A 27,025-nucleotide genomic window follows, 5' to 3' on the forward strand; every position below is an offset into this window, starting at 1 on the left:
AAAATTGCGTTATAGGGAAATCACTATCGAAAATTGCGATGCCTGTGCAGCAGAAAGTTTGCATTATCCAAACAGGGTCCACTATTCATCAATCGCATTGCAGCCAATTTGCGTTAATGAAACATGCATTCGAGCAGAAATATCTGTACAACAATACCTCTAGGAACAAAAAGTCAATTGAGCCGACCATCATCTGCACTTATACTCTTCGAAAGTAAAATGACAGTCATGAACAGCGCTGTTTCAATTTGAGCAGGAATCTCACGTTTGAAATGATGATCTCTTGCCCTCCCATCCAAAGACTCTAATTCTAGTGTGTTTTTCTTTGTTTCTTCCACCAGAGTGACAGAAAATTGGTGAATCTATTGCAGTCGATACCTAATCAACCATAGAATAAGTGAAAAAGCTCTATTTGCGCTATGTACAGGTCATCATGCTTTGTTCAATTTCAGTAAAGATATCAAGATATCAGGTAACCACATTGCAGAAATTTGATTTGGGATATTTGCTGTCCTGAGTTGAGTTACAATGCATTGTAAATATAAAGCTTAAAATGTATCTGTAAGAGCAAAGTAGTATAAAATAGCTTTGCACTGGATTTTATTATTAAACTTGCATCAAGTTTCCTACAAATTGACAAATCATAAAGTGAATGTGTGCAGAGAGACAGATTTTAAAAAATGCCTGTATTTACATCACAAGAGTTCGGTACATTGCCACTTAGAAATTGCTGAATAGAAATTATAGCACGTTGAATATAAATTAGTTATAAAGAAGCTGAGATTTTTTGGCTCTTATCCTCAACAATAAAATAGCCACGTAGATTATTAGCAAGTCAGTGGTCTCTAAATTTCATACTACTGGGATGTCACAGAGTTATGAGACAATTGAGCAGTATGTACTACAGTTAAATCTATCCTTAGTCTGCACAATAACCTTGATACTCTCGAGACTGAACTCAATACCTAGTTACTTCATTACTGGCAGATGGAAGTTGTTGTATGCATTAGATGTTTAGCAGCAATTTACCAAGCTTTTTCATCAGTACCTCCAGGCCATATAATATCTACCACTAGGAAAAACAAAAGCAGCATCACATCGGAAAACCCTCAACATAATTTTCCATTCCAGACATCTCCTTAAAGTGCCTGTTATTTTTTCATTGTCACTTGGCTAACATTTTGAATTCTCTGCCAATGATCTTCAGCACAAGGACTTGTGCAGATCTAAAGGAAAGCCCATCAACTTCCCTGGATGACGAGAGATAGGCAATAACTGAGGCCATTCCAGTACCATGCTCATCTTAAGAATATGTTTTATTTTAACTGAAGTATCATTATTACTGATAAGAAAGGCATGTTGCTGAAGCTTTTCATCTTGCATCACTAAGAAAAAAGCCAAATTTCATGGATTGATGATAGTATCCTTTTAGTGGAAAATACTACTTACAAAGCACTGAATAGTAGCAGCAATAAATGATTTGCTTTCCCAGGGCATAGTTATTAATGCTGAGTGCACTGAAAACTATGTTAACACCATTCTGTGATACTAAGTCAAGATCGTTATGTGCTTCATTTATGCTTGCTAGGAATGATACATATTCAAGTTAAAGAATATGTTCAAGCCTTTCACATGTTTGAATAACTCAGGAATTGGGGAGCCAACTGACACCTGTTGCTTTCTCCACAGCAATATCTCAATAAATCAGAGATAATTTGCCAATCAGTCGACGCCTTTTTCTCCTGTAATATGAATTTCTGTGATCATTTGAAACTTGGCATTATTGTGTTTATCTTTAAGAATAAAAAATGCAGAGCTTCCTTAATAGGTCTCTTTTGTGTTACCATCTGACTTTATGTACTATTCTTGTTCAGAGAAAATATATTAGTGGAATCTTGCTTGTGTAATACTTACAGTACAGAGAGTCTCAAATGTGTTAGGCATGACAAATGATCCATCAAGGCCAAAAAGGAATATGGATGCATAAGAAAGCATTCCCCCAAGGATAATAAGGTTGTTCATGTAGGGACTGGACATCTTTATCAACCTGCAGATAGGAATAGACAATAAGCACGGGTCATCATTTGGTTCTTCTCACAAAGAGTGATGTCTGTTACATAACTAGCAATCGTACAATGTCTTCAGAGATAGTAGGAAATCAGATGCTGGAGAATCTGAAATAACAAGGTGTAGTGCTGGACGAACACAGCAGGCCTAGCAGCATCAGAGGAGCAGGAAAGCTGACGTTTCAGGCCTAGACCCTTCTTCTGAAAAAAAGAAATTTTTCCGAAGAAGGATCTGGGCCAGAAACATCAGCCTGCCTGCTCCTCAGATGCTGCTTGGCCTGTTGTGTTCATCCAGCTCTACACTTTGTTATATCTTAATTGTATAATGGCCATCTCTTCTTAATAATTCACAGAGGCCTTCTTCAGAGTTGATTAAATTTGCTACATGCACTGTTGTGTGGGAAAAAAAAATTCAGACTTAAAATAAATTTCAGTTCCAAAGAACTACAAGATATAAGGCAACTACAGTATGGGAACCATGACACCCAAACTTCTGGGAAGCAAAATCAATTTAAGTGGAATGGGTCTTACAATAAAATCAACAGAGTATTGGAAATCTAGCTCCACTCCAAAAAATGAAAGAATGCTCTGCATTTCCTGAACTGTTGATTAATATTCTGGATTCATCAATCATGAATCCTAAATAATTCATTAGAATGAATCAGAAGAAAACCAGCCAATTACAGTTTAACAGCAATAGTGACCCTGAAATCCTTTTAAACAGCCAACCATAAACTTAAATAAATATTGAAAGTGCAGAATGTGCAACTGTCATCATATGAGGATAAATGCCAACAAATTTACTCAAAGCCTATGGCTAAAAGCAAATAAAACATGTAAAATAATCAGAGGGTTAGCTAGGGTGGATAGGGAGAGCCTTTTTCCTAGGATGGTGACGGCGAGCACGAGGGGGCATAGCTTTAAATTGAGGGGTGAAAGATATAGGACAGATGTCAGAGGTAGTTTCTTTACTCAGAGAGTAGTAAGGGAATGGAATGCTTTGTCTGCAACGGCAGTAGATTCGCCAACTTTAGGTACATTTAAGTCGTCATTGGATGAGCATATGGACGTACATGGAATAGTGTAGGTTAGATGGGCTTGAGGTCGGTATGACAGGTTGGCACAACATCGAGGGCCGAAGGGCCTGTACTGTGCTGTAATGTTCTATGTTCTGTGTAAGTAAGAGAGACAGTGCAATGAACAACGGCAATTCCTAAGGAACAATATTATGAAAGCCACTGTTTGCTAGTAACCCCAGAAAGTAAACAATCCTTAAGGAATGAAGCTATTTTGAGGTCAGAGGGCAACCAAAGTTCTTTTCTTGACCAGTGATCATTTTCTTTAGGTCAGGACCTTAATCTATTACAAACAAAATCACTCATGACAGAGGTTACAGGGAAAACAGGGGATGGTGTGGAAATCCTGCCTGGGAATCTCCTGACAAGGTGATGTGCACAATGAGATAGCCTATTGGTTTACAGAGGTCAGGACCCACCTAGTGTTAATGGTGGCAAAGATGTTAGAATGGTCTCTATCACAAGGGACAAAGTATTTGTCAAACTAATGGGGTTAAAGGTAGACATGTTGCCAGGGCTTAACAGTCTGCATTCAGGGAAAGGAAGTGGCTGCAGTGATAGTGGGCATTGGTCAAAACATTTCAGAGCTCACTGGATCCAGGAGATTTCCATTGGATTGGAAAACTGCTCATGTGACACCCAGGTTCAATAAAGGATGGAGGCAGAACACAGGAAATAAAGGTCAAACAGCCTGATATCAGTCAATGGGAAAATGCTAAAGTCCATTATTAAGGAAGAAAGAGCAGAACAGTAGCAAAGCTTCACACAAATAAACAGAGTCAACATCATGTTTGAAAAATTTACTAGAGGTGCTAAATGGTACCAGTAGATGTAGCGTATTTGGATTTCCAACAGACATTTGACAAGGTGCCACAAAAAGGTAACTGCACAAGATAGGAGCTCACAGCACTGACGAGATGTATCAGCACAGATTGAGAACTGGTCAACACGTAGGGTAAGGATTCATAGGTCTTTTCAGGTTTGAAGGACATATTTAGTAGAGTGCCTCAAGGATCAATACTAGGGCTTAAATTAATTACCATCTACGTTAATATCATGGAAGATGTTCAGACAGTAATGTATTCAAGTTTGATAAAGTTACAAAAATTGATGGGAAGACATATTCTGATGAGGATGTAAGGAACTTACGAAGGTATATTTGGTAGATTGGCCGATCAGGCAAAAAAATGGCAGTTAAAGTTTAACGTGGTGAAGTGTGAGGTTGTGTACTTTGATAGGAAGAATCAAAAGACAGATTATGATTTAAATGGAAAGAAATTCCAACAAAATGCAGATTAGATGATGATTGTACTTGTGTACAAAACACGTAAAAGTTAGTATACAGGTGCAGCAAGTAATTAAGGTGGCAAATGAAATTTTAACCTTAATTGTTGGATGTCTTTTTATAAATGTACAGGGTTTGGTGTGTCAAGCTGGGAGTACTGTATACTGGCTTGGATTTCATATTGAGGAAAGGATATACTATTATTGGAGGCAGTTCAGAAAAGATTCACTATTCTGATTCCTAGGATGATAGAGTTGACTTATCAAGAATGGTTAAACAAGTTCAGCTTTTATTCATTTGTATTTATAAGAGTGAGAGGTAATCTTATAGAAACATACACAATTTTGTGAGAGGTTGACAGGGTAGATGATGAGTGGGAGAGTCTTGACCGAGGGGACACTGTTATAGAATAAGGTAACACCCATTTAAAACTGAGGTGCAAAGGAATTTCTTCTCCCAGGAGGCAGTGAATGTCTGGGGTTCACTACCCTGCAGAGTTCTGGGGGCTAGATCACTGAAAGTATTTAAACAGGTATCAGATTATTGAAATATTGGGGATGGAGTTCTACGAGGAGCTGGCATGAAAGAGAAATTGACGCCTGGGCATCTCAGTCCTGATCTTATAGGATGGTAGGCTTGAGAGGATGAATGGCCTAATCCTGTTCCTATTTCTTATGTTATGCTTTTATGTTTACCCTGAAATTAACATAAAAATAGTATCTTTTTGATGCAGTTTAGATTAGAGGAAGTTGATCAGGGAACACCCATTTCTACAGGACAGTCCAGCAAAGCTTACAGTATGCAGAATCCTCTACATTTTTCAACCCTTCCTGACTGGCAGAAACTATGGCCCTCTTGTTGTGGCCCTCCAAAGGACAGGATTGTATAGATATCAAGATTTAGCAGAAAGTGATGAGATTCCAAGAACATGGTCTGGAAACAGAAGATCAACTCTCTCAACTCATCTAGGCACGAGTGTCTCAGGATGGTTAGGCTATCGTGCCAGGTCACTACTGACAACTGAATCCATGTAGAACAAGTGGTCCTTCCTGTGTATGGAAAAAATGTTGATGTAACACCCTTATTCAAAAAGGGGAGGAAAGCAGAAAACAGGAAGCTTTAGGCCAGTCACTTAACATCCATTGTCCAGTATTAAAGAAAACTCACAGGACATTTGAAATGTTAAAATGCAATCCATCAGAGGCAGCATGATTTTATGAAGGGTAAATCGTATTCGACAAATTTGTTAGAACTCTTCAAGGATGTAATAAGCAAAGTGGATAATGGGGGCTCCTTGGATGAAGTATAATTGGACTTCCAAAAGTTTTGATATGTTATTGCACAAATAGTTAATATGAAAGGTAAGAATGCACAGAGTTGGGGGTAATATATTCTCTTGGATAAAGAATTGGACAATGAACAGAAAGCTGAAAATAGGAATAAACAGGTCTTTTCTTGGTTGGCAAGTTGGAACTAGTGGTGTGAATGGTGAGAAATGTCAGAGTGCTTCAGTGCAGAGGGATTTGGCTGTTTCCATGCACAAGTCGCAGGAAAATGGAATGAATAGATAGGAATTACTACAGAAGGCAAATGGAATTTTGGCATTTCTTGCTAAAGGAAGACAGTAGAAAAGTACGGAGGTGTTGCTGCAACTGTATAAGGCATTAGTGAGATCCAACCTGAAATATTGTGAACACTTCTTAATCCCCTTACTTGAAGGGATGCAGTTGCATTGGAGGCAGTTCAGAGGAGGTTCACCGGATTGATTCTAGCATTAAATGGTTTATCTTAGGAGATATTGAACAGTTTAGGTCTACACTTGCTAGTGTTTAAAAGGATGAGAGGTGATATAATTGATGTATATAGGATGCTATAACGGATTGATGAAATTGACTTTGAACAGATGGCTCTTCTTGTGGGACGATCTAGAGTGAGAAGTCAGAGTTTTAAGCTAAGGTACAGCAGATTTAAAACAGAATTGAGAAGGAATTACTTCTCTGAAAAGTTTGTGAATCTGTAGAATTCACTCCCCCACAGTGTGGTGGATACCCAGACATGGAGTAAATATTAGGAGGAAATACACAGATTTTTAATAGCAACAGATTGAAGTTTTATACAGAACAAGCAGGGAAGTGGAGTTGAGGCTGAGATGAGATTAGCCAAGATTGCATTAAATGGCAGAGGAGCCTTGAGGAGCTGAATAGCTTACTCCTGCTCCATGGTCTTATGTTCCAGGAAGTTAGCAATCATTTATCAAACAGTAAGAGCAATCTCAGTGAGGATATACTATGAACAACAGTCTCTCAATGCTGGAGCTCTTCAATTTTACCAAATCCTTCCTGGTCTATCAGATACACTGAAGAAACTCTTCCCACTGTGTCTCCGATTGCCTCAGTACCCCTCAGGAAATACAGGCACTGTGCAGAATACATCCACAGTCAGAAAGAAAGGTACTTACAGTTTAAATATTTTTAATTTACTTTTCGATGCTGAATTGCATTTCTACAAGGGGTTCTCTCCTGAAACTCAGAACTTGCCTCTGAAAAAGCTAGAAGTGGCAAGCAAACATAAAATCGACCTTTCTAGATCATAAAAAAATCTGATAATTAAATGTTAAAATCCTAGTATCAATGAGACTTTGACATCTAAGCACAAAGAATACTAAAAGGCAGTAATCAAAATCAAAAAAGCTAATCAGTGTTTCACAGACAAGACAGAGAGGGGGAAATGATTTTTTTTTGTTTATTCTCCTCTGTTCCTGTCTATAATAGGTTGGCTTATAAAAATTGATTGCTTAAATTTTGCTTCAGTTTTAAAAATAGGCAGCAGTGTCCTCACACAAACCCTGTTTATGAAATCCAATTAAAAATGATCTACAGCAAATTCTTTTGGGTTGAAACAAAGGGATCATTGTTGTATTCAAAACCTTGGGTAATCATTCAAAACACACATTCACATACACATAGATCCTAGAAAGAAAGAAAATAGAAAGGAAAAAGAAGAAATTACAAATTATATAAAATTAAAGGTATCAGCATTAGTTCCTATGAATTAAGCAGTCTAAAAAAGTCAATGACCCCAGTGCAGGTTCTTCCAGTTGGGCTGTGCAATAGAAACCCATTTTGTAGGAGATGAGTCACAGACGAATTGGAGTTGAAGATGCAACAGTTGTGACCGGGCAATGGGTTAACCTTACAGGTGAAATACATGAGATTTTCCAGAAATCATGCTTTTGAGAGACTGACAAGAGGTAGGCATTAGCAACACCTAAAGGTGCTTACTCTTCTGATGCTACAAGCAAACTCCCAGGGGAATATTGTAGTGTAATGGACGCATCCCAACACCATAGAATAGAAGGCCCAGTTTCAAGGCCCAGTTACTACAGAGGCATGTAATAACATACTGAATAGATTGATTGGAAAAATAGGTTAAGTAATTTTGGGGGCCTTTTGTGATAGTGATAGCATCCTACGCCTGAACCAGAGAGCCTGGTTCAAGAACCACTTGCTCCAAAGGTGTGTAACAACTTCTCTGAACAAGAAAAATATTTAAAAAACAAATTTAAAATATACAGACAAGCTCCCCAGGGTTCTTTTGGCGGCACAATGGTAGTGTATCTACCCCTGGAGCAGGAGGCCCAGGTTCAAGTCCTCCTGTTCCAGAGGTGTCCAATAACATCTCTGAACTGGAAGACTAGAAAAGTAGGTCAAAGAAAAAAAAAGGCAGGCAAACTCCCTAAAGTATTAAAAAAAACTGTATGACTAAAGGCAATTCAAACAATCCAGCTGTTTGGATCGTATGGCTGAGGTTTCTGGCTTAGCCACGTAGGTAATGAGGTCAGAGCTAAACGAGTTTCAGAAGAAGGGTCTAGGCCCGAAATGTCAGCTTTCTGGCTCCTCTGATGCTGCTTGGTCTGCTGTGTTCATCCAGCTCAACACCTTGTTATCGAAGCTAAGCAAGAATGGTTTTCAATGATCTTTGTTCTGATTTGGGTGAGGTTAATGTCTTGTCTCTTTGTGTTGGCTTGGCTGGCATGTCATTCCAGCAGGATGGTGTAAACTTTTGTCCTCTGGTTACTGCTGATCACAGTTTTCCAGAAATTGTGGATTAGTGCTCAATAGCATCTATGTTTTCAGTTCAGCAAAGTGACATTTTTTAAGAAAATAGAAACAAGAGAACATAGTTTTAAAAACAGGATCTTTTTGTGTCTGTCCTTTGGATGTTATAGATGCTAACTTTTATACCTAGAGGGCTGGAATATGAAGAAATGCAAGATTTGCAACAGTTACAAAAAGCCCTGATTCGGACACATCTAGAGTACTATTAATATCTGTGGACACCACAACTTAAGTAATTTTTTTCAGCTAAGAGGTCTGTAGCACAGATTCATATGATATTACGGAGCTCCAAGATTTTGATTTTGAGAACAGATTATGCAAACCAAAATCTTATTCGCTGAACGTAGAAGGTCAAGGAGCCAACTTAAAGGTCTTTAAGATATTGAATGAAATTGATAAGCTAGCCACCACAGGCTTTTTTTTTGCTGATTTTGTGGGTCTAGGCAGAGCCTAAAATGAGGATTATAACAATGCTTGTTGTGCTCGACTTGGGGGCAGGCTGCTGTTCTCCTGTCAAGGGTGCAGACACTGTACTTGGGACTGGAGTCGGGCTGCTGTGCTCAGATTAGGAACTGAAAGTCTGGGCCAGGAAAAACACCAAGGCCCATGATTTCTTTCCAGGTCCCTTGATCCAGGTCAAAGACAAAATCTTAGAAGCAGAAACCGGCCATTTAGAAGAATATAGCTCTTCACACAAAGGGTGGCAGAAGTGCAGACTCTTTCTGACAAACAACACTAGTTCAATTAATGATTTTAAGTCTAATTGCAATCGAGTTTTGCTAGCCAAGCCTATCAAAAGATATGTATATATGACATCTGAAGAGACAGAAATATTGTTCACTCAAAATATCCTTGAATGGTAGAACAAACTTCGAAAAGCTGAATGGTCCAAGCCTATTCCTAGATAGCAGAAATGAATATAAATAAATGTATTTCATGCTGAGTATATTAAGTGAAGCTGATCAATGATTCAGTACCTTTCAGGTTCTATACATAAAATTTATGCCTTAAACTATCATTTTGAATGCCAACAATCATTTCTTCAAAGCAAATGCAATCAATATGACAAATAATGTAGAATAAATATTCTGCAGGCTGATGGCCTGAATTTGTCACTGGGCCGTTATAGTGGTTTATTGACAGAACAGCATATTCAGGTTCAAACAGAATTGAATTGCATTGGGCCCTTCATCTTATGTAATGGAACTTATTAGCTCACTGTAACGAGAACACAACAGAAACAGGAGCTGTAGCAGAGATAATGGGAACTGCAGATGCTGGAGAATCCAAGATAACAAAGTGTGGGGCTGGATGAACACAGCAGGCCAAGCAGCATCTCAGGAGCACAAAAGCTGATGTTTCAGGTCTAGGCCTGTAGGCCAGACCAGGTAAAGATGGCAGTTTTCTTCTATAAAGGACGTTAGTGAACCAAATGGGATTTCCCAACAATTGACAATGGATTCACGATCATGATTAGATTTTTTTTATTCCTGATATTTATTGAATTCAAAATCCACTAGATGCTGCTATCTGGGGAGCTGGAGCATACCATTTGTCCCTCAGGTTTGTGCTACCATCACAAAATCATATTTGATCTTGCCCAGGCCACAACTCTTCTCTCTAGCAAGCTCCTCAGAGCCCTCAACACATGTTAAGTCCACTTAGAATTTTGTATGTTTCAATTCAACCACTCCTCATTTTTCTAAACTATGATAAAGAAAGGCCTAATCTATTTAGCTGTACTTGATAAATCATCCAGTTCATTCAGGATTAGCTAAGAGAACCCAACGCCAATATATTCTTTCTTAATTACAGGACCCAAAACTGTATGCAGTATTACAAGTGTCTCCTCACCATACCCGATAGAGCTATAACAAGACTCCCATACTTTTAGACTCTAAACCTTAGCAATGAATGCCTGATTTCCATTTGTTGTCTCAATTACTTGCCCCACCTGCAAACTAACTTCTTTGCATTTCCTAGAAACATAGAAACTAGGAGCAGGAGCAGGCCTTTCAGTTGTTTCAGCCTGATTAAGCGTTCAATAGGATCTTGGCTGATCCTTTATCTCAATGTCATATCCCTGCTTTCTCCTTATACCTCGTTGCAAATGAAGGCAATGGCCTAGTGGTATTATTGCTGGACTGTGAATCCAGAGATCAAACAGCATTCTGGGGATTTGGGTTCAAGTCCTGTCATGGTTGATAGTGGATTTTGAATTCGATAAATATCGGGAATAAAAAAAATCTAATCATGATCATGAACCCGTTGTCAGTTGTTGGGAAAATCCCATTTGGTTCACTAACGTCCTTTATAGAAGGAAATTGCCATCAATACCTGGTCTGGCCTACATGTGATTCCAGACTCTCAGCAATTGGTTGCCTCTTAACTGCCCTCTGGGTAATTAGGGTTGGGCAATGAGTGCTGCCTAGCTAGTGGCGCCCTCATCCCGTGAATGAATAAACAATAAAAAAATCTGATTGCCAATAAAATCTCGAAGTCTATCTATCTCTTACTTGAATATATTCAGTGACTTGGGATCCACAGCCTTCTGTGGTAGAGGATTCCTGAGGCTCACTGCCTTTGGAGAGAAGAAATTTTTCCCCATCTCAGTCTTAAATGGTCCAATGCATATCCTGAGACCGTATTTGCTGCTTCTAGGCTCCAAATCAGGGACACATTCTCCTGCATCTTGTCTGCCCAGCTGTTTTAGAATTTTGTATGTTTAAATCAAATTCCCTTTCATTTTTCTAAACTTGAATGAATGCACAATAACAGCCATTTCATTCTCTGTTAACTTTTTAAAACTCTCTATTCATTTAAATAATCATCTATCTATTGATTCTTTGTAGCTAAGTGCATGGCCTTACACTTTCCAACATTAGGCTCCATCTGTCAGGTTTTTACCCAATCACTCAACCTATCGTTATACCCTTGCAGATTCTCTATGTCCTTATCACAGCACGTCCTCCCACCTATTTTGTATCATCAACAAATTAGGATACATTATACACTGCCTCCTCCTCCTTCAGGTCATTATTATAGTAGTAAATAATTGAGATCCTGGTGTGTGACCCTTGAGCAAGGAGGTGATGCTGGAACTGTACAAAACACTATTTGGGCCGCAGGCAGAGTATTATGTACAGTTCTGGAATCCAAATTATAGGATAGATGTGATTGTACTGGAAAGGGTGCAGAGGAGATTTACTAAGGTGTTGCCTGGACTGGAGAGATTTAGTTATGAAGAGAGACTGGGCAGGCTGGGATTGTTTTCCTTGGAGCAGAGGAGACTGAGAGGGGACATGATTGAGATGTTCAAAATTATGAGTAACACAGACAGGGTAGATGGGAATGAACATTTCCCCTTGGTGGAGCAATAGAGGGGCATAAATATAAATTAATGCGTAGGAAATTTAGAAGGGATGTGAGGAAATTTTTTTCATCCAGAGGGAATTTGAAACTCACTGCCTGTGAAGATAGTTGAGGCAGAAACCCAAATAACATTTAAGAAGTAGTTAGATATACCCCTGCAATGCCAAGGTATAATGAGACTATGGGCCAAGTGCTGGAACATGGGATTATAATTGCTAGGTTATTGGCTTTGACTGGTGCAGACTGGATGCTAGTACTGTTAGTGATGATGCTTGATCAGGAGATGTGTGAACAGGGATCCCCAGTTAGTGAGTAGGAGGGCAGAAAGGATTGGTAGTTTAGGAGGATAAGTTGGCTGAGAGCCATTGAGTTGAAATGCTCTATATAATGGTGAGAGCTGTATGCCATAACCCTTTGTGATGTTACCGTGTAATGGCAGAGTGAATGTGAAACAGCAGAGACAAGAAGATGGCACTAAACCTGGGAGAGTGGAGAAGATCATTGATATTCTTACTAACATCCCCTCAAACTGCATAGCTAACGGCCAGTACACACTGATCAGCATGTTCATGCCATTCCCAGCATTGACTTCTGATTTTGGAAGCCATTTCCTTGCACAGACCTAGGAGGCTTGCACAGAGGAAAACAAAATGAAAGTAACCATAGCTTGTTTCTGCACTGCTCGGTGCTATGTTTGGCCAGAGAAATGGCACTCACCTGGTCCACAGTTTGAGTCTAGGCTGAGGCTGGTGGTGCAGTCTCCTTTTTGGGCCATGGGGAAGATGATGTCTGTCTTGCCCAGCCGTACCTCCAGGCCCCTGTGAAATGGAGTAGAGTGCCTGCTGCCCTTTCCAGGGCTTGCCCAGTATGATAACAATGAAGCAACACAGTGTGATAATCAGTCCTTACTAGCAGCATTTGAAGTGGTGCACCAAGTGGCGTGAACAGTGCTAAGATGCCAACAGCAGTGACCAGTTCCATCTCTACCGCTGCATGATTGCACAAAACGGGTGCTGTGGAGTCTGGATGCACAAATAATGAGGGGAGCAGTATAAAGCTGTGTGTGGAATGTTGCTGTGAGCCACAGCAGTATCAAACCACATGACTCCCAAAAATAATGCAGTCTAAAAATGGAAAAATTCAGCTCATCTTGCCTTTTACTGTTTTAATTAGGCCATTCTGCAAATCCCTGAAGACTGATTAATAAATAGGCCATTATCATTAACATGACATTCCTCACCATAATTAGTAGAATTCATTTTTAAAATTGGTGTTTTCCAATGTTTTTTAATGGCTTGACCTCTGCTTCCATTGGTAAAACAGAAGATTAATGTTAGGTGCACGGGTGAAGTGCAATAATAATTTAAGATTACTTATCATCAATGAATTAAGTCTGAAGCCTATCATATCAAATACTTCCTCTTTAACCACGTAGCTTAATTTTAATGTTGTGTACTACATTCTTATATTGTTAATTTATGTCTTGATATTCGGTCATATGTGACTGAATAGGCTCACTGGCAATATTCAACACAAGCAGGATAAATACACAGCATACAAGCCAAGTCTATACTTATTCATCAGGGATATCACAGAAACTTAAAGATCAGGAGTGCATTTGGCCTACACGATTTTCTGAAAGTATTATAAGTAGATCCATTCCTGTGATGTTGACTTCCATTTATTGCCCAAATTGTGGTGAGCATTTCTCTTATGCAACTGGACGGCTTGCCAGGCCATTCAAAGGGGAAATTAGGAGCCAGCTGCCTTAGTGTGGAGCTTCCAGTCTCAATAAAACAGAATGGGTAAGGGTGACAAGTTCGCTGCTTTAGAGTAAGTGGGGATTGTTTCATAGCAATTCAACAGCTTCACGGTCATTTTTTTTTCAGATAAAAAAATTAAAACTCTCAACATGTTATTCTGTATGTATGGACATTCCTCTGGTCTCCCATTGCAGTTATGAGTTGAACTATCATGACATTTCAGAGCCATTGAAGAATCCATACCTACCGCAACATTTTCAAATAAGTATGCCAGCTGCCAGAAAGTAACAGCATTTTAAAATGATAATATTATTGCAGATATAGTCTTTTCTAATCTATTTTTGTGTTCATAATTGTTATTTTGTGCCCTTTAGGCTGAATGTCAAAATTTGCCACTGTGGTGTAATGGCACAGTTGCACAATGCTGGCAGACTTGCATACTTTGCATTGTACCAACATGATTTTTCTTTTGTTCATTCACAGGACATCTCTGGGCATCTCTGATTGATCAGCATTTACTGCCCATCCCATTTGCCAAGAGGGCAGTTAGGAATCAACCACAAAGCTGTAAGTCTGCAGTCACATAGAGATCAAACGAGGTAAAGATGACAGTTTCCTTCCCTAAAGGGCATCAGTGAACTAGATGGGTGTTTTCCAATAATTGACAATGGTTTCAAGGTCATTATTAGTCTCTTAAATCCACATTGTTACTGAATTCAATTTCCACCACCTGCAGGGTTCAAACCTGTGTTGTCGGAACATTACCTGTGTCTCTGGATTAATGGTGTAGTGATAATACCATATCTGGTAGCAGTAGAACATGAAAAGATTCATAAAACTAGCAAGGAAAGGATAAAAAGAAAACTACAATAAACCTGAGGCATTCCGAAAACAGGTCATCAACAGGAACTGTACCTTTCTAAACTACGGGTATCAATGAAGGAAATAGAATGTCATCGGACAGAAAACAGGAAAAGGTTAATTGATCCATTACATGTGCACTGATCCTTTTCTCATATGTTTAATCAAACGTTCTCCAAAACCTTTTAATTATTCTACATAAAATATCACTCATTTTTTAAAAAGAACTTGAGCAATCAATTTCAAACAATGCCTTTTAGTAGAGGATTAAACTTCCTAATCATCCTGTGTAAAGAAACGTTAGCTAACTTTCTGTTTAGTTAGTTGTGTACACATTTATTAGTTTAAATTTGTTACGCTGAAATCAGAGGACAGAATTTCAACTACTTGGGGATGGCTGGGAGCTGGTGGTCTGAGTTTATGTGGAGGAGTGGACATGTGTGAGACAAGGTGGGGGTGTGGGTATGATGGTGTGTGAACAGTGGCATCAAGTTGGAAATCTGACGTATTCCACTTCCGATTCCAGGTTTAATATGATTGTATTTACAAGTGAGAAGGAAATCCATCTGGAGGGATTGGATAAATAATTAAAATATTCAAATTCCCAATTAGCCTTGGGTACACTGCGGCACTCTGAGTTTAGTGGCCAGCATGTGGACTTTCCAGGCTGTGTAAAACTCGCCAAGAGTCAACCAGGCAAATGCATATCTCTCCCTATTTATTTCAGAACCCTCTCCCCATCCCCCTTTTCTGATGAAGGGTCTAGGCCCGAAACGTCAGCTTTTGTGCTCCTAAAATGCTGCTTGGCCTGCTGTGTTCATCCAGCTCCACACTTTGTTATCTCGGATTCTCCAGCATCTGCAGTTCCCATTATCTCAAATGCATAGCAAGAGTGCCTATTTAGTACTTTACTGAAAGCTAGGAAATCTTCGAAGAGTGAAGTTGAAAGACTGCAGTACAGTTTGGGTGAGAGGCTGGTGCTTACAGCATTTCTTATGTTTTTACTGCTTGACAAGCAATTTGCAGCCACTTGGAAGTTACTTCATTTGTCTTGGATTCCACTCATCTTGATCCACACCTTCCTGCAATTGGCTTTCACAGGAGCATGGAAGCAGATTATACAGCTCCTCCTTGGAACTTCTGATAAGGAAACAGAGTAGAAGCTCTAGGGGAGGGAATGAGCACGTGGATCCAGCCAACGGGGGCAAGAACCAAACACAGGGTCTAAAGGCAGAAGATCAACTCTCTTGAGATGTTTGATAAGCAGTGCCTCAGATAGGTCAGGCTTGTAGGGCAGGTTACTGCTCACATGGATGGCTTCCCAGAAGTTTCTAGGTAGGCACTTACTGCCAGTTGACATCAATGTGATTATCACTGGACGAAGCCCTCCCATCCACCCTTTTCAGGTCTCTTTTTATTATTTCCATGGCTTTTGAAGCCTTAGGAATCAATGACAGTTCAGCTATGCTTACCCCTAATTGAGTTCCTTTTATTAGAAATCCTTCTTTTGATAGATTCAATATGCCATCACGCCTACGCTTTCTGAACATTCAGGAACCTGAAAACAAGCTGCTGTTGGGATGTCTGAGCTACAGCAAAGCCCATTTCAATGAAAAACACATGCCCACTTGACTCAAGTTGTCCCACTCAGTGCACGTCTATTAATTATGCTCATTAATAAATCTGCCCATAGAGACTCTAGTGCCCTTCTGTTCCCATCCAGTGGATAAGCACAGACAATCCATCACTTATTCACAATCCATTCTTAGTATAACTGTTCATAATCTTGAAAACATCTATCACAGCATCCATAAGTGATAGAGGAGGAACAGGGGTCCAGTAGTACCATTTTTTCAAAACACCAGAAATAGCAACGTTAGTTAATAGGACCATTTCTAGATGAATAGAACTAAAAAAAAACAGAGAACACATGTTAAGCAAAGAAAAAGTACATAGTTTCTAGTAATTGGGGGGAAAAAAGACAAATTGTTGGAAACACGTAGCAGATCAGATAGCATGTAGAAGTTCACATTGCAGATTAATGAAAGTTCATTGACTTAAAGCATTAAATTTGTCACTCCACAGATGCTGCCTAATCTGCTGAATATTTTGAGCAATTTCTGAAGTTTTACACTTGTGTACTGTTTTGGTTGGGGCACACTCGGATTACAGTGGTTAGTTCTAAATGCCATTTGCTTTGGATTTTGCTTTAGAAAAAGTGACGGCGATTTATATGGCTGATATTGGAACTCAGGGGATAGTTTTACAGGACTGTTTGAACAGGCTTGGGCTATTTTTCTCCAGAGGAGAGCAGGTCGGCTTGGTGGGGAGGAGTGACTAATAGATAATTTTAAAACAAGGATGTTTGTTCAGATTGACGTAGAAAAGATACTTCCATGTTCAGAGCAGATGGAAGCTAGGTGCCATAAATAGGCAACAATAAATCTAATAAATAATAAACTCTTTACGTAAGGAATAAAATGTGGCATTCACTGCCAAAGGCTGCAGCTGAGGCAAATGTCATAATTATATTTATAAGAAAGTTAGATAAGCACGTGACAGAGGAAGGAATGGGAGAATATGCTGATAGGGTTAGATGAAGTGAGACGAGAGGAGATTCTTGAGGAACATAAGCATTGATTCAGACCAGACAAGCTAAACATGCTGTGTCTGTGCTGTACATTCTATGAAACTCAGCGAAGATATGATCCAAAATTGTTGAATGAATTGTTTTCCTAACTTTTGTAATGCATGATATTCTGTGTCAGTAACTCCAGATACCCATGAGCATGGATGGTCATTGAAGAAGTTTGCACTCAGTGCAAAAGGCAGAACATTATATGTAAGACATTGTTGCAACATTTTTCAAAATGTGCCATCTCAAAAATCATAGAATCCTCACAGCATGGAAGTAGGCCATTTGATCTATCAAATCATACTAAACCCCTGAAGAGTATCTTGGCCAGACCCACTCCCTTGCCCTCTTCTTGTAACCTTGCATATCCAATGGCTAATCCACCTAGCCTGCAGATCCCTGGACACTATGGGCAGTTTATCATGGCCAACTCACCAAACCTACACATCTTTGAACTGTGGGAGAAAATTGGAGCACCCAGAGGAAACACATGCAGAGATGGGGAGAATGCACAAACACCACACAGACATTTGCCTGAGGTGGGAATCAAACCCAGGTCCCTGGTGCTGTGAGGCAGCAGTGCTAGCCACTGTAAATCAAATGCCAATTTAACACGAGAAGTAACGACTGGCATTATCTGTCCTTTGTTATGGCTTCTGTGTCATTGTTCTGAACAAAATATTGCACACAACATATTAATGTAGAAAATTAGTCCTTGGATTACACAAAATTATAGGGAGAAATTTTCATGCTAAATACAAATGCCAAGAAACTGGTTGTTTGAAATTTGAATCAGTGTACTGCGCTGACTCAACATACGTGTCAGAGAAATGGGCCTTAAACTCCTACAGTAAGCACTAACAATTTACAAAAACTTATGCAGGCTGAATAGCATATAGTAATAAGATATTGGCTATTATTCGGAAAACAACCATAAAGGTTTTAAAAAGTTAATATGCAAGAAAAACGTAGACATTTAGTTCTGATTGCCCTGATTATATATTTTCCTACTTTTTTATTCTCCTCAGCTGTCTCTTTGTCACAATATATTTGAATATAGAAATTATCAGGACTTAGACAATGCATCAAAGTGAACTGAAATAATTCTACAGTATAAAAAAGATTAAAAAGGGTAGAAATTCTTGCTTCAGTCCAATTTTAGTCAGGTTACCATGAGTGTCCCTCAGTGACTGCACAAATGAAATCAAGCTTATTCAACACTCAATCCTTGCATTTTCTGCCCAACCAACACTCCACCCACACAGGTATACAATAGATTCCTGATCCCTAAAGCATCAAGTATAAAATCCTGCTCTTCATCTTCAAATTGTTGTACTCGATCACCTCAGCTTAACTCTGTATTCTACCCCAACCTCAAATGTTTGTCCTCAATCTTTATCCTTTCTCTCTGGGAATTTGTACACTGCCTCTTCAGACGAAATGTCTGAACAGATCCTTAATCTGCGTTAGGCCGACTCATTGGAACACCCTCCCTACATTGCTTTGTTGCATCCCCCTTCTCCACCTTTGAAAACCTACTCAAAATCATTGTTTTTGACTGAATTCTTAGTTGTGTCTCTTAACTCCCCCAGTCACATAGTTTAGTTCTGTTCATTATCCCTTATTTGCGTTGTCTCCTTCTGTAAAACATTTGAAGACTTCTTCTACATGAAAGGGTTTGTGTCATCTTACTCTTTGTTCCCCAACTAAATCAACCACATACAGGTCATTGAGTCAACCATCAATCTTGCACAAATTAATCAAAGGATACTTCATGGAGCTGACAATTACAAAGGCCAAGTTCTTTCAATGAAGATTGGTGATGACATCTTTCCACACAACAGAATAAATGTGAACGTATATGCCAGCTTTGGTGCAATTGGAAGCACTCTCATTTCTGAGCTACAAAGTCCTTGGTCAAGTCCCGCTCCAGGATTTGAGCACAAAAATCAAAGCTACTGTTCCAGTGCGGTGCTGAGCAAGTACTGCATTGTCAGATGTGCTTTTTTTTGGATAAAGCTATAAACATTTCTACCCTCTCAAATGGGTATAAAAGATCCCACGGCATTCTTTCAAAGAAAAGCAGGGGCATATCCATGGTGTCCTGATAAGTATATATATCCATCGCTCAACATCATAGAATGTTATGTGGTCATTACTGCATGGCCATTTATGGGACCCCGCTGTGCACAAAGTAATTGCTATGTTTCCTGTATTATAACAGAGACTATGCTTCAAAAGTACTTGATTCGTTACTGTCGGGGAGGTGATGGCCTAGTGGCATTATCGCTGGACTGTTAATCCAGAGACCTAGATAATGTTCTGGGGACCCAGGTTTGAATCCTGCCATGGCAGATGGTGGAATTTGAATTAAATAAATATCTGGAATGAAAAGTCTAACAACGACCATAAATCCATTACCAACTATTGAAAAACCAATCCGGTTCACTAATTTCCTTTAAGGAAGGAAACTGCCATCTTTACCTGGTCTGGCTTACATGTGACTCCAAGCCCACAGCAATGTGGTTGACTCTTGACTGCCCTCTGGGCAATTAGGGATTGGCAATAAATGCTGCCCAGCCAGCAATGCCCGCATCCCGTGAATGAGTAAAGAAAAAAATCTGGTTGCAGTGATCATGATAAACCCTACATGACTGCAAAACTTGCTTTTAAAATGGCTTTGTGGTAATTTAGATATTTAGAATGTAAGATGGCTAGAGTTCCTGGTGATTACTTCCTTATTTACTTGATTAAAATCATTCAAGAAAACCACAGCAATTACTTGGAAATGGTTAATTCTTCAACATGAGAGCTATCTCGAATCTATCACAGGTTTAGCCCCTACTGTCAACATCTGCATGCCAAGTGCTACTGGCAAATCCATGGACTTGGCTAAACAAAAATACCTTCATGGATTTGATAACTCATCCTCAAAATTAACAGCTGCCCCAGATCAAAGGCAGGACTGTAATCTTTCATTTGGATGGGCAGTATAATCAATTCGAGTTCTGTTTCGGGTGTTGCAATGTTATGTAAATGTTTTGATTTGAAGAATGTTTTGTGATCACATGCTGACATTAATTTTTCTTACGTAACATCTGTATCATCTTTTGTCCCACAAGAAAACGTTTAAATAAAATCCTTACTTCTGATTTCGATTTTTTATGTTGAAGAAGAGAAAAGCACTGGACATGAACATTCCTAAAACGGTCAACGCAGAAAGAATACTGTAGAGTGGTAGGGAGATCTTGCGTAGTTGGGGCTGTATAATAGTTCTGTCCTTTGGAGGCTCAACACCTGAAAACAGAATCAGAAGTTTCAATTTAAGGTGATGAGAAATACAGTCCACTGAGCTTCACGCTGAAGCAGTAGCACATTAAAATAAATCACCAAAATCAAAAACAGAGCAGTATTTGGAGCAAGAGATAACAAGGTGTAGAGCTGGATGAACACAGCAAGCCAAGCAGCGTCAGAGGAGCAGAAAAGCTGATGTTTCGGGTCTGGATCCTTCGGACCTACAACATCAGCCTTCCTGCTTCTCTGATGCTGCTTGGCCTGCTGTATTCACTCGGCTTCACACCTTGTTATCTCAGATTCTCCAGCGTCTGCAGTTCCTACTATCTCTGAATCAGTATTTGCAGAAAAACATGTTGTCTTGACAACCTTGAAAGGCACCTTTTAGCTATGCATCAACATTGAAAAGCACAAGTCATCACACTCCAACTGACACTCGCCTGACCAAGGATTCATTATTTAATTATGTATTTGAAATGATACGTTTCATTTTGTTTCCAGAAAGTAGTGACGCTCTAGGGCAGATGAAGTGTTTCTCATTCATCAGGCAACTCATTTGCTTGCACTCCGCTGACTGAAAATTTCTTGATAATATGAGGCCCACTCATTCAATTATTGTTGCTGTGGTGCTTAAAGCATTAGTACCATGGGGGTCATGGACAAGGGCATTGGGCATCAACAGCTGGAAAGGAATGATAACTGTACTTGAGGCATTCCCAATGTTTATCATTTAAAGATCTTGAGACATAAAAGCATATTTTAGAAACTAGATATTGGAGCCAAATAAGAAGAGGGTCAAAAAGAAAGATTTAGTTTTTATGAGAACCAGAGAATTAAGTTACATAAAAGGCAACTGTTTGGATAGATAAAGGGTATTCAGTAAATGCAGCATGGCATTCAGAAGGCATTTAATTAAGTGTACCACAAGAGCCTTGCTTCAAACCTGCAGTTATATGATACAGGATGAAACATTGCGGCGTAAAGAGATTCCTCTGATGGCCAGAAATGAAAATACAATTTAGCATTGCTTGCATTGTGTACAGATTAAAAGTGATGAAAACCAGGAGTCAGTGTGTGGTCAGCTTTTATTCGCTTTGTAAATAAATGATTGAGACATTAGGATAGGAAACAAAATCTGGAAATTTGCCGATGATACAAAATTAAGAAAAATAGGAATGAGGAAGACTGTAGAATCTGCACAAATTGTAGTGTGGTCTATTTTTACTGGGCTAGCAATTCACTGAATTCAGCATAGGATTAGTGTCTTTCTCATTGAGGACAATGCCTAATCTTAGGGTTCAATTTAATGATCCTTAGCAGTCTCGCCTCTAGTATATGTAAAGGATAAATATGTTCCAAGATGTTAGTACCACAAGGGGGCATAGCTTTAAATTGAGGGGTGAAAGATATAGGACAGATGTCAGAGGTAGTTTCTTTACTCAGAGAGTAGTAAGGGAATGGAACGCTTTGCCTGCAACGGTAGTAGATTCGCCAACTTTAGGTACATTTAAGTCGTCATTGGATAAGCACATGGACGTACATGGAATAGTGTAGGTTAGATGGGCTTGAGATCGGTATGACAGGTTGGCACAACAGCGAGGGCTGAAGGGCCTGTACTGTGCTGTGATGTTCTATGTTCTATGTACCTGGGACCAAATAGAATTGATTGATTGATTCCCATTGTTAAGAACATTGTAAGCAGCAGTTACAATTAGCTTTTTATAAGATCACTTCCACTGAGTTGGAGAAAGGTTATTGTTCGGGTTGTTATTGGGTGGAAGCCTATTCCACATAACACAGTGACAAATGTTGCATGAATAATGTGAGAAGCAGCAATGTAAAGATGGGAAATACCATTAGATGTGAATTAAGATCAGGGATCATTTCAACAGGATGAGTGAGTAAGGTGCTGCAAATAACTAGGAAGGCATTTGGAACCAGGGAGTTTAAAACAGAATGTTGGTGAGACTGCACCTGGAATACTGAGTACAATTTTGGTCCCGTACATTTAAAAGGAAAAATATATATATCCAAACAGGTAGAGATTAGAGAACAGGTAGATAGATTAGCCTTTTATTCTTTAGAGTCTAGAAAAATAAAGGGTTTTTTTGAAGTATGAAGATTCTGAAGGGACTTGAAGAAGTCGATGTTTCTATTTGTGGGAACACTTTGAACAAATGAATTAGTTAAAGGGTCACAGAATTTTTATAATGCAGAGGAGACCATTTGGTCCTTCTGCCTGCACCAGAACTTCAAACAGGAATCACTACCTGGTCCCAACCCTTTGTTTCTCCCTCACGAATGTACATTATTTCTTCCAAACAATCATTCAAAGCCCTCTTTAATGCCTCAATTGAATCTGACTCCACCACATTCCAGGCAGTGCATTCCATGCTTCTAATTATTTGCTGAGTAAAAAAGTGTTTTTAAGGTTTTGGAGTAGACCTGTAGCTCAGGTTGTGGGTGTTGAGGTTGGCTGGCTCGCCGAGCTGTTTTTTGTTTTGCAGATGTTTCATTACCACGCTTGGTAACATCCTCAGTACAGCCTCTGATGAAGCATCGGTGTGTTTTCCCACCTGGTTTTTAAACTCTGAGGTCCGTTGTAATGGATTGCCTCACTTCCGGTTTTCCTTTGTAGTGGAATGTATATGGGGTTGAGTTCAATGTGTTTATTAATAGCCTGCTTGGAGGAGTGCTAGGCTTCTAGGAATTCTTGTGCCTCACTCTGCCTAGCCTGTCCCAGGATCTTGGTGTTGTCCCAGTCAAAATGGTGGTTCTCCTTGTCCATGTGGATTGAGATGAGTGAGTATTAGCCGTGTATTTTTGTAGCCAGTTGGTGTTCATGTCCTCTTGTTGTTAGTTTCCTTCCTGTTTGTCCAATATAGTGTTTCTCACAGTCTCTGCAGGGGATCTTGTAGATGGCATTGGTCCTGTCCATGGCAGGGAGTGGGTCTTTAGTTCCGGTGAGCATTTGTGGGAGGGTTGACGTGGGCTTGTGTGCCACTCTGATGCCCAATGGTCGGAGTCTTGTGGTGAGTTCCAACGTGTTTCTGATGGAGGGTAGTGTGATGAGTGTGTCGGGGCGTGTAGTATCTCCCTGATGTTGTCCCGGAGCAGGCTATTAATAAACACAATGAACTCGGCCCCACATACATTCCACTACGAAGGAAAACCAGAAGTGAGGCATTTCATCTCAACGGACCCCAGAGTTTAAAAACCAGGCGGGAAAACACACTGATGCTTCATCGGAGGCTGCACTGAGGACGTTACCCAGCATTGGTAACAAAACGTCTGCAAAACAAAAAAGAGTTTTCTCACATCGCTTTTTTTTTCACATGTGAAATCTATGCCTTTTTTTTATCACTTTCCCAAAGAAAATAGCTTCACCATATCTACTCTATCTCGGATGTGGAGGTGCCAGTGTTGGACTGGGGAGGACAAGGTCAAAAATCACATCATATCAGGTTATAGTCCAACAGGTTTTTGAAAAAAACTAACTTTGAGCTCTGCTCCTTCCTCAGGTGTAGTGTGGGAGATGAGAATTACCAACATGGAATTTATAAGCAGAAATGTAATAACCTTAAAAATGGCCGGCTCACTGCCTCCTGTTCAATCTTTAATCAGTTAGAAAGGAGATACAGGTTTCTATTGATTAAAATGCAAATCCCAGAATTTCTTTTAAGTCATTGACCTGAGATGAAATAATGGAGGGATCATCCAGTGAGGTTTTTGGGTGCGGCTGAGAAGTAGAAAGGGGATGGTGACATTTTTGTACTGTAAGCCCCCAAATACTCAACAGGAATTAGAGGAACAAATATGTTTGCAGACTGGGGAGACCTGCAGGAGCAATAGGGTTGTCACAGTAGGGCATTTTAATTAATCTAACATAGACTGGGACTGCCAAAGAGTTTAGGGCTTAGATGGAGCAAAATTTGTTAAGTGTGTTCAGGAAGTTTTCCTTGAGCAGTGTATAGAGGCTCCCACTTGGGAAGGGACAAGTGACTGAGGTGACAGTTTGGGATCAGTGACCACAGATCTATTAATTTTAAAATAGTTATGGAGAGGGACAGAACTGGTCCACAGGTTCAAATTCTAAACTGGTGCAAGGCAAGTTTTGATGGAATTAGACAGGAGCTTGCATGTGTTGATTGGAATAGTTTGTTTACTGGCAAAGAGATATCTGGCAAGTGGGAGGCCTTTAAAAGTATGACAGCTAGAGTTCAAGGCCTGTATGCTCCTGTGAGGGTGAAGGGCAACGTTGGCAGGAGTAAGGAACACTGGATGACAAGAGATATTGACACTTTGACCAGGAAAAAGGAGACATGGCTCAGGTGCAGGCAGCTGGGATCAAGGGAATCCCTGGAGGTACATAGGTGATCCAGAAGTTTACTGAAGAAGGAAATCAGGAGAGTGAAAAGAGGGCATAAGATAGCTTTGTCTGAGAAGATTAGGGTGAATCCAAAGAGATTTTTTTCAGCATATTATAGGAAAAAGAATAACAAGAGAGATAATAGAACCCCTCAAGGACCAAAACGGATATGTATGTGTGGAACTGCAGGAGATGGGTGATGTCCTCAGTGAATATTTCTCCTCCGTGTTTACTGTGAAGAAAGACATGAAGACTTGGGAACTTGGGGAAGTTAGTGGCGATATCTTGGGGACAGTCCATATCATAGTAGATAAACTGTTGAACGTATTAGAATGTATGAAGGCAGATAAATCTTCTGGTCCTGAACCAGGGCCAATAACTCTGCAAGAGGCTAGAGGAGAAATTATGGGGGCCCTGGCTGATATATTTGCATCATTATTAGCCATGGGTGAGGCCCTGGAAGACCAGAGGGAAGCAAACTTTGTGCCCTTATTCAAGAAAGGCTGCAAAGAAAAACCTGGGAACTATAGGCCAATAAGCGTAACACCTGTGGTAGATAAGTTACTTGAGAAGGTTCTGAGGGATAAGATATACATGCATTTGGAAAGACAGTGATTGATTAGGAGTAGGCAGTATGGCTTCATGCGTGAGAGATCATGCCTCACAAATTTGTTAGAGCTCATTGAAGAAGTGACCAGGAAGGGTTGATGAGGGCAGGGGGTTCGACATCGTCTATATGGATTTCAGTAAGATCTTGGTACCAGTCGCATGGTAGGCTGCTCTGGAAGGTTAGATCGCATTGAATGCAGGGAGAATTGGCAAACTGCATACACAGTTGACTTGATAATAGGAAGCAGAGGGTAATAGCGGATGAACTTTTGTCAGACTGGAGGTCTGTGACTAGCAGTGTGCCTCAGGGATTGGTGCAGGGCCCATTGCTGTTTGTTATCTATGTCAATGATTTGGATAAGAATGTATAAGGCATGATTAGTAAGTTTGCGCATGACACCAAAATAGGCAGACTCATGGACAGTGAATAAGGTTATCAGAAATTGCAGTAACCACAGGTACAGCAAGACTGCGAAAGGTGTAACAGGTTGAAATATATAAAGAAGCAAGCTGTGGAAAGTTTGAGAGGCAACCTGATAAAATACCAAAGCAGTCCTTGTATATAATCCCACCAGTAACTGAATACTTCAGCGTAATCTGAACCAAGGCACAGGAAGTGTATAAGACTTAGCCCAGCAAGATGCCTAAGCCTTAGCAGGCTTGTCCACTTGGCTGTCCTCAGCAATCTGCAATGCTCCAGTGAATCACAGCATAAACTCAAGCAGCAACGTCTCATCTTCAGACGAGGCACTTTACAACCTTCTGGGCTTAATATTGAGTTTAAAACCTTCAGATTGTGAACCCACTCCCATTCCTTCCTTCTCTTTTAGCTTTGCTTGCTACATCTTCTGTCACCGTGTCCTCTCTCCCCTTCCCCAACTCCAGTGGGACGGTCTGTTCTTTCCTGTCTGGTAGTTGGACACACCACCATTCTGCTGTTCTCACTTTCCCTGAACTATCAATGTCCTTTCTCCCTCAGCACTGCACCCCGCAATCCTCTAACTGTTGCATAAATTCTGCATCCTCCACACTGCAAGGCAGCTCTGGTGAAGTGTCATCTAGACTTGAAACACTAGCTTGCTCTCTCTCCATGGATGCTGCCTGACCCGTAGTGATTTCCAGCATTTTTTTGTTTCCTTAGACAACATTAAACCTGTTGAATCCACCAGCTAGTGGGAGGAGCTGTGGAATTAGCTGACAAATATACAGATACATCGACCGATTCGAATCATCTCCAGCAACTTGTTATTGAATAACAGTTATTAATTTATCTTTCATATGCTTGATTAATCACACCAAGTAGTCACATAGAAGATGGAATGTGGGAATTTAGAAATTGGCGCAATGAGATGTTAGTTCAGGGAACTTAAGTGAAGGACTAAATTGCACAGATGGCTTGCTTTCACAATCTGATGCTGAAAACCTGATGGGTGTCAGAGCATGAAGGGAAAAGACAATGGCACTGCATTGGCTACCTTGGACTAGGCCAAAGGCCAAAAGCACAGGGATAACAGGAAGAATGGAATGGGCTAAGTGATCTAAGCTTTGGCTATATAGACAGTAAAAAGTAAAGCTAG

At 40.0% G+C, this 27,025-nt stretch overlaps 1 protein-coding gene across 4 annotated transcripts in view; it reads right to left on the bottom strand.

Moving 5' to 3' along the window:
* Positions 1-27,025, bottom strand: part of gabbr2 (gamma-aminobutyric acid (GABA) B receptor, 2) — a 935,143-nt gene that overhangs the window by 111,748 nt on the left and 796,370 nt on the right. For all 4 annotated transcript variants that reach the window (XM_048520955.2, XM_048520937.2, XM_048520945.2 and 1 more), the window contains 2 exons: positions 20,323-20,473; positions 1,915-2,047 (listed from right to left, as the gene is read on the bottom strand). In XM_048520955.2, coding sequence (XP_048376912.1) covers positions 1,915-2,047; positions 20,323-20,473 — 284 coding nt within the window. The remainder of the gene's footprint in view (positions 1-1,914; positions 2,048-20,322; positions 20,474-27,025) is intronic.

This window comes from Stegostoma tigrinum, chromosome 2 (assembly GCF_030684315.1).
Source record: "Stegostoma tigrinum isolate sSteTig4 chromosome 2, sSteTig4.hap1, whole genome shotgun sequence".
NCBI lineage: Eukaryota > Metazoa > Chordata > Chondrichthyes > Orectolobiformes > Stegostomatidae > Stegostoma > Stegostoma tigrinum.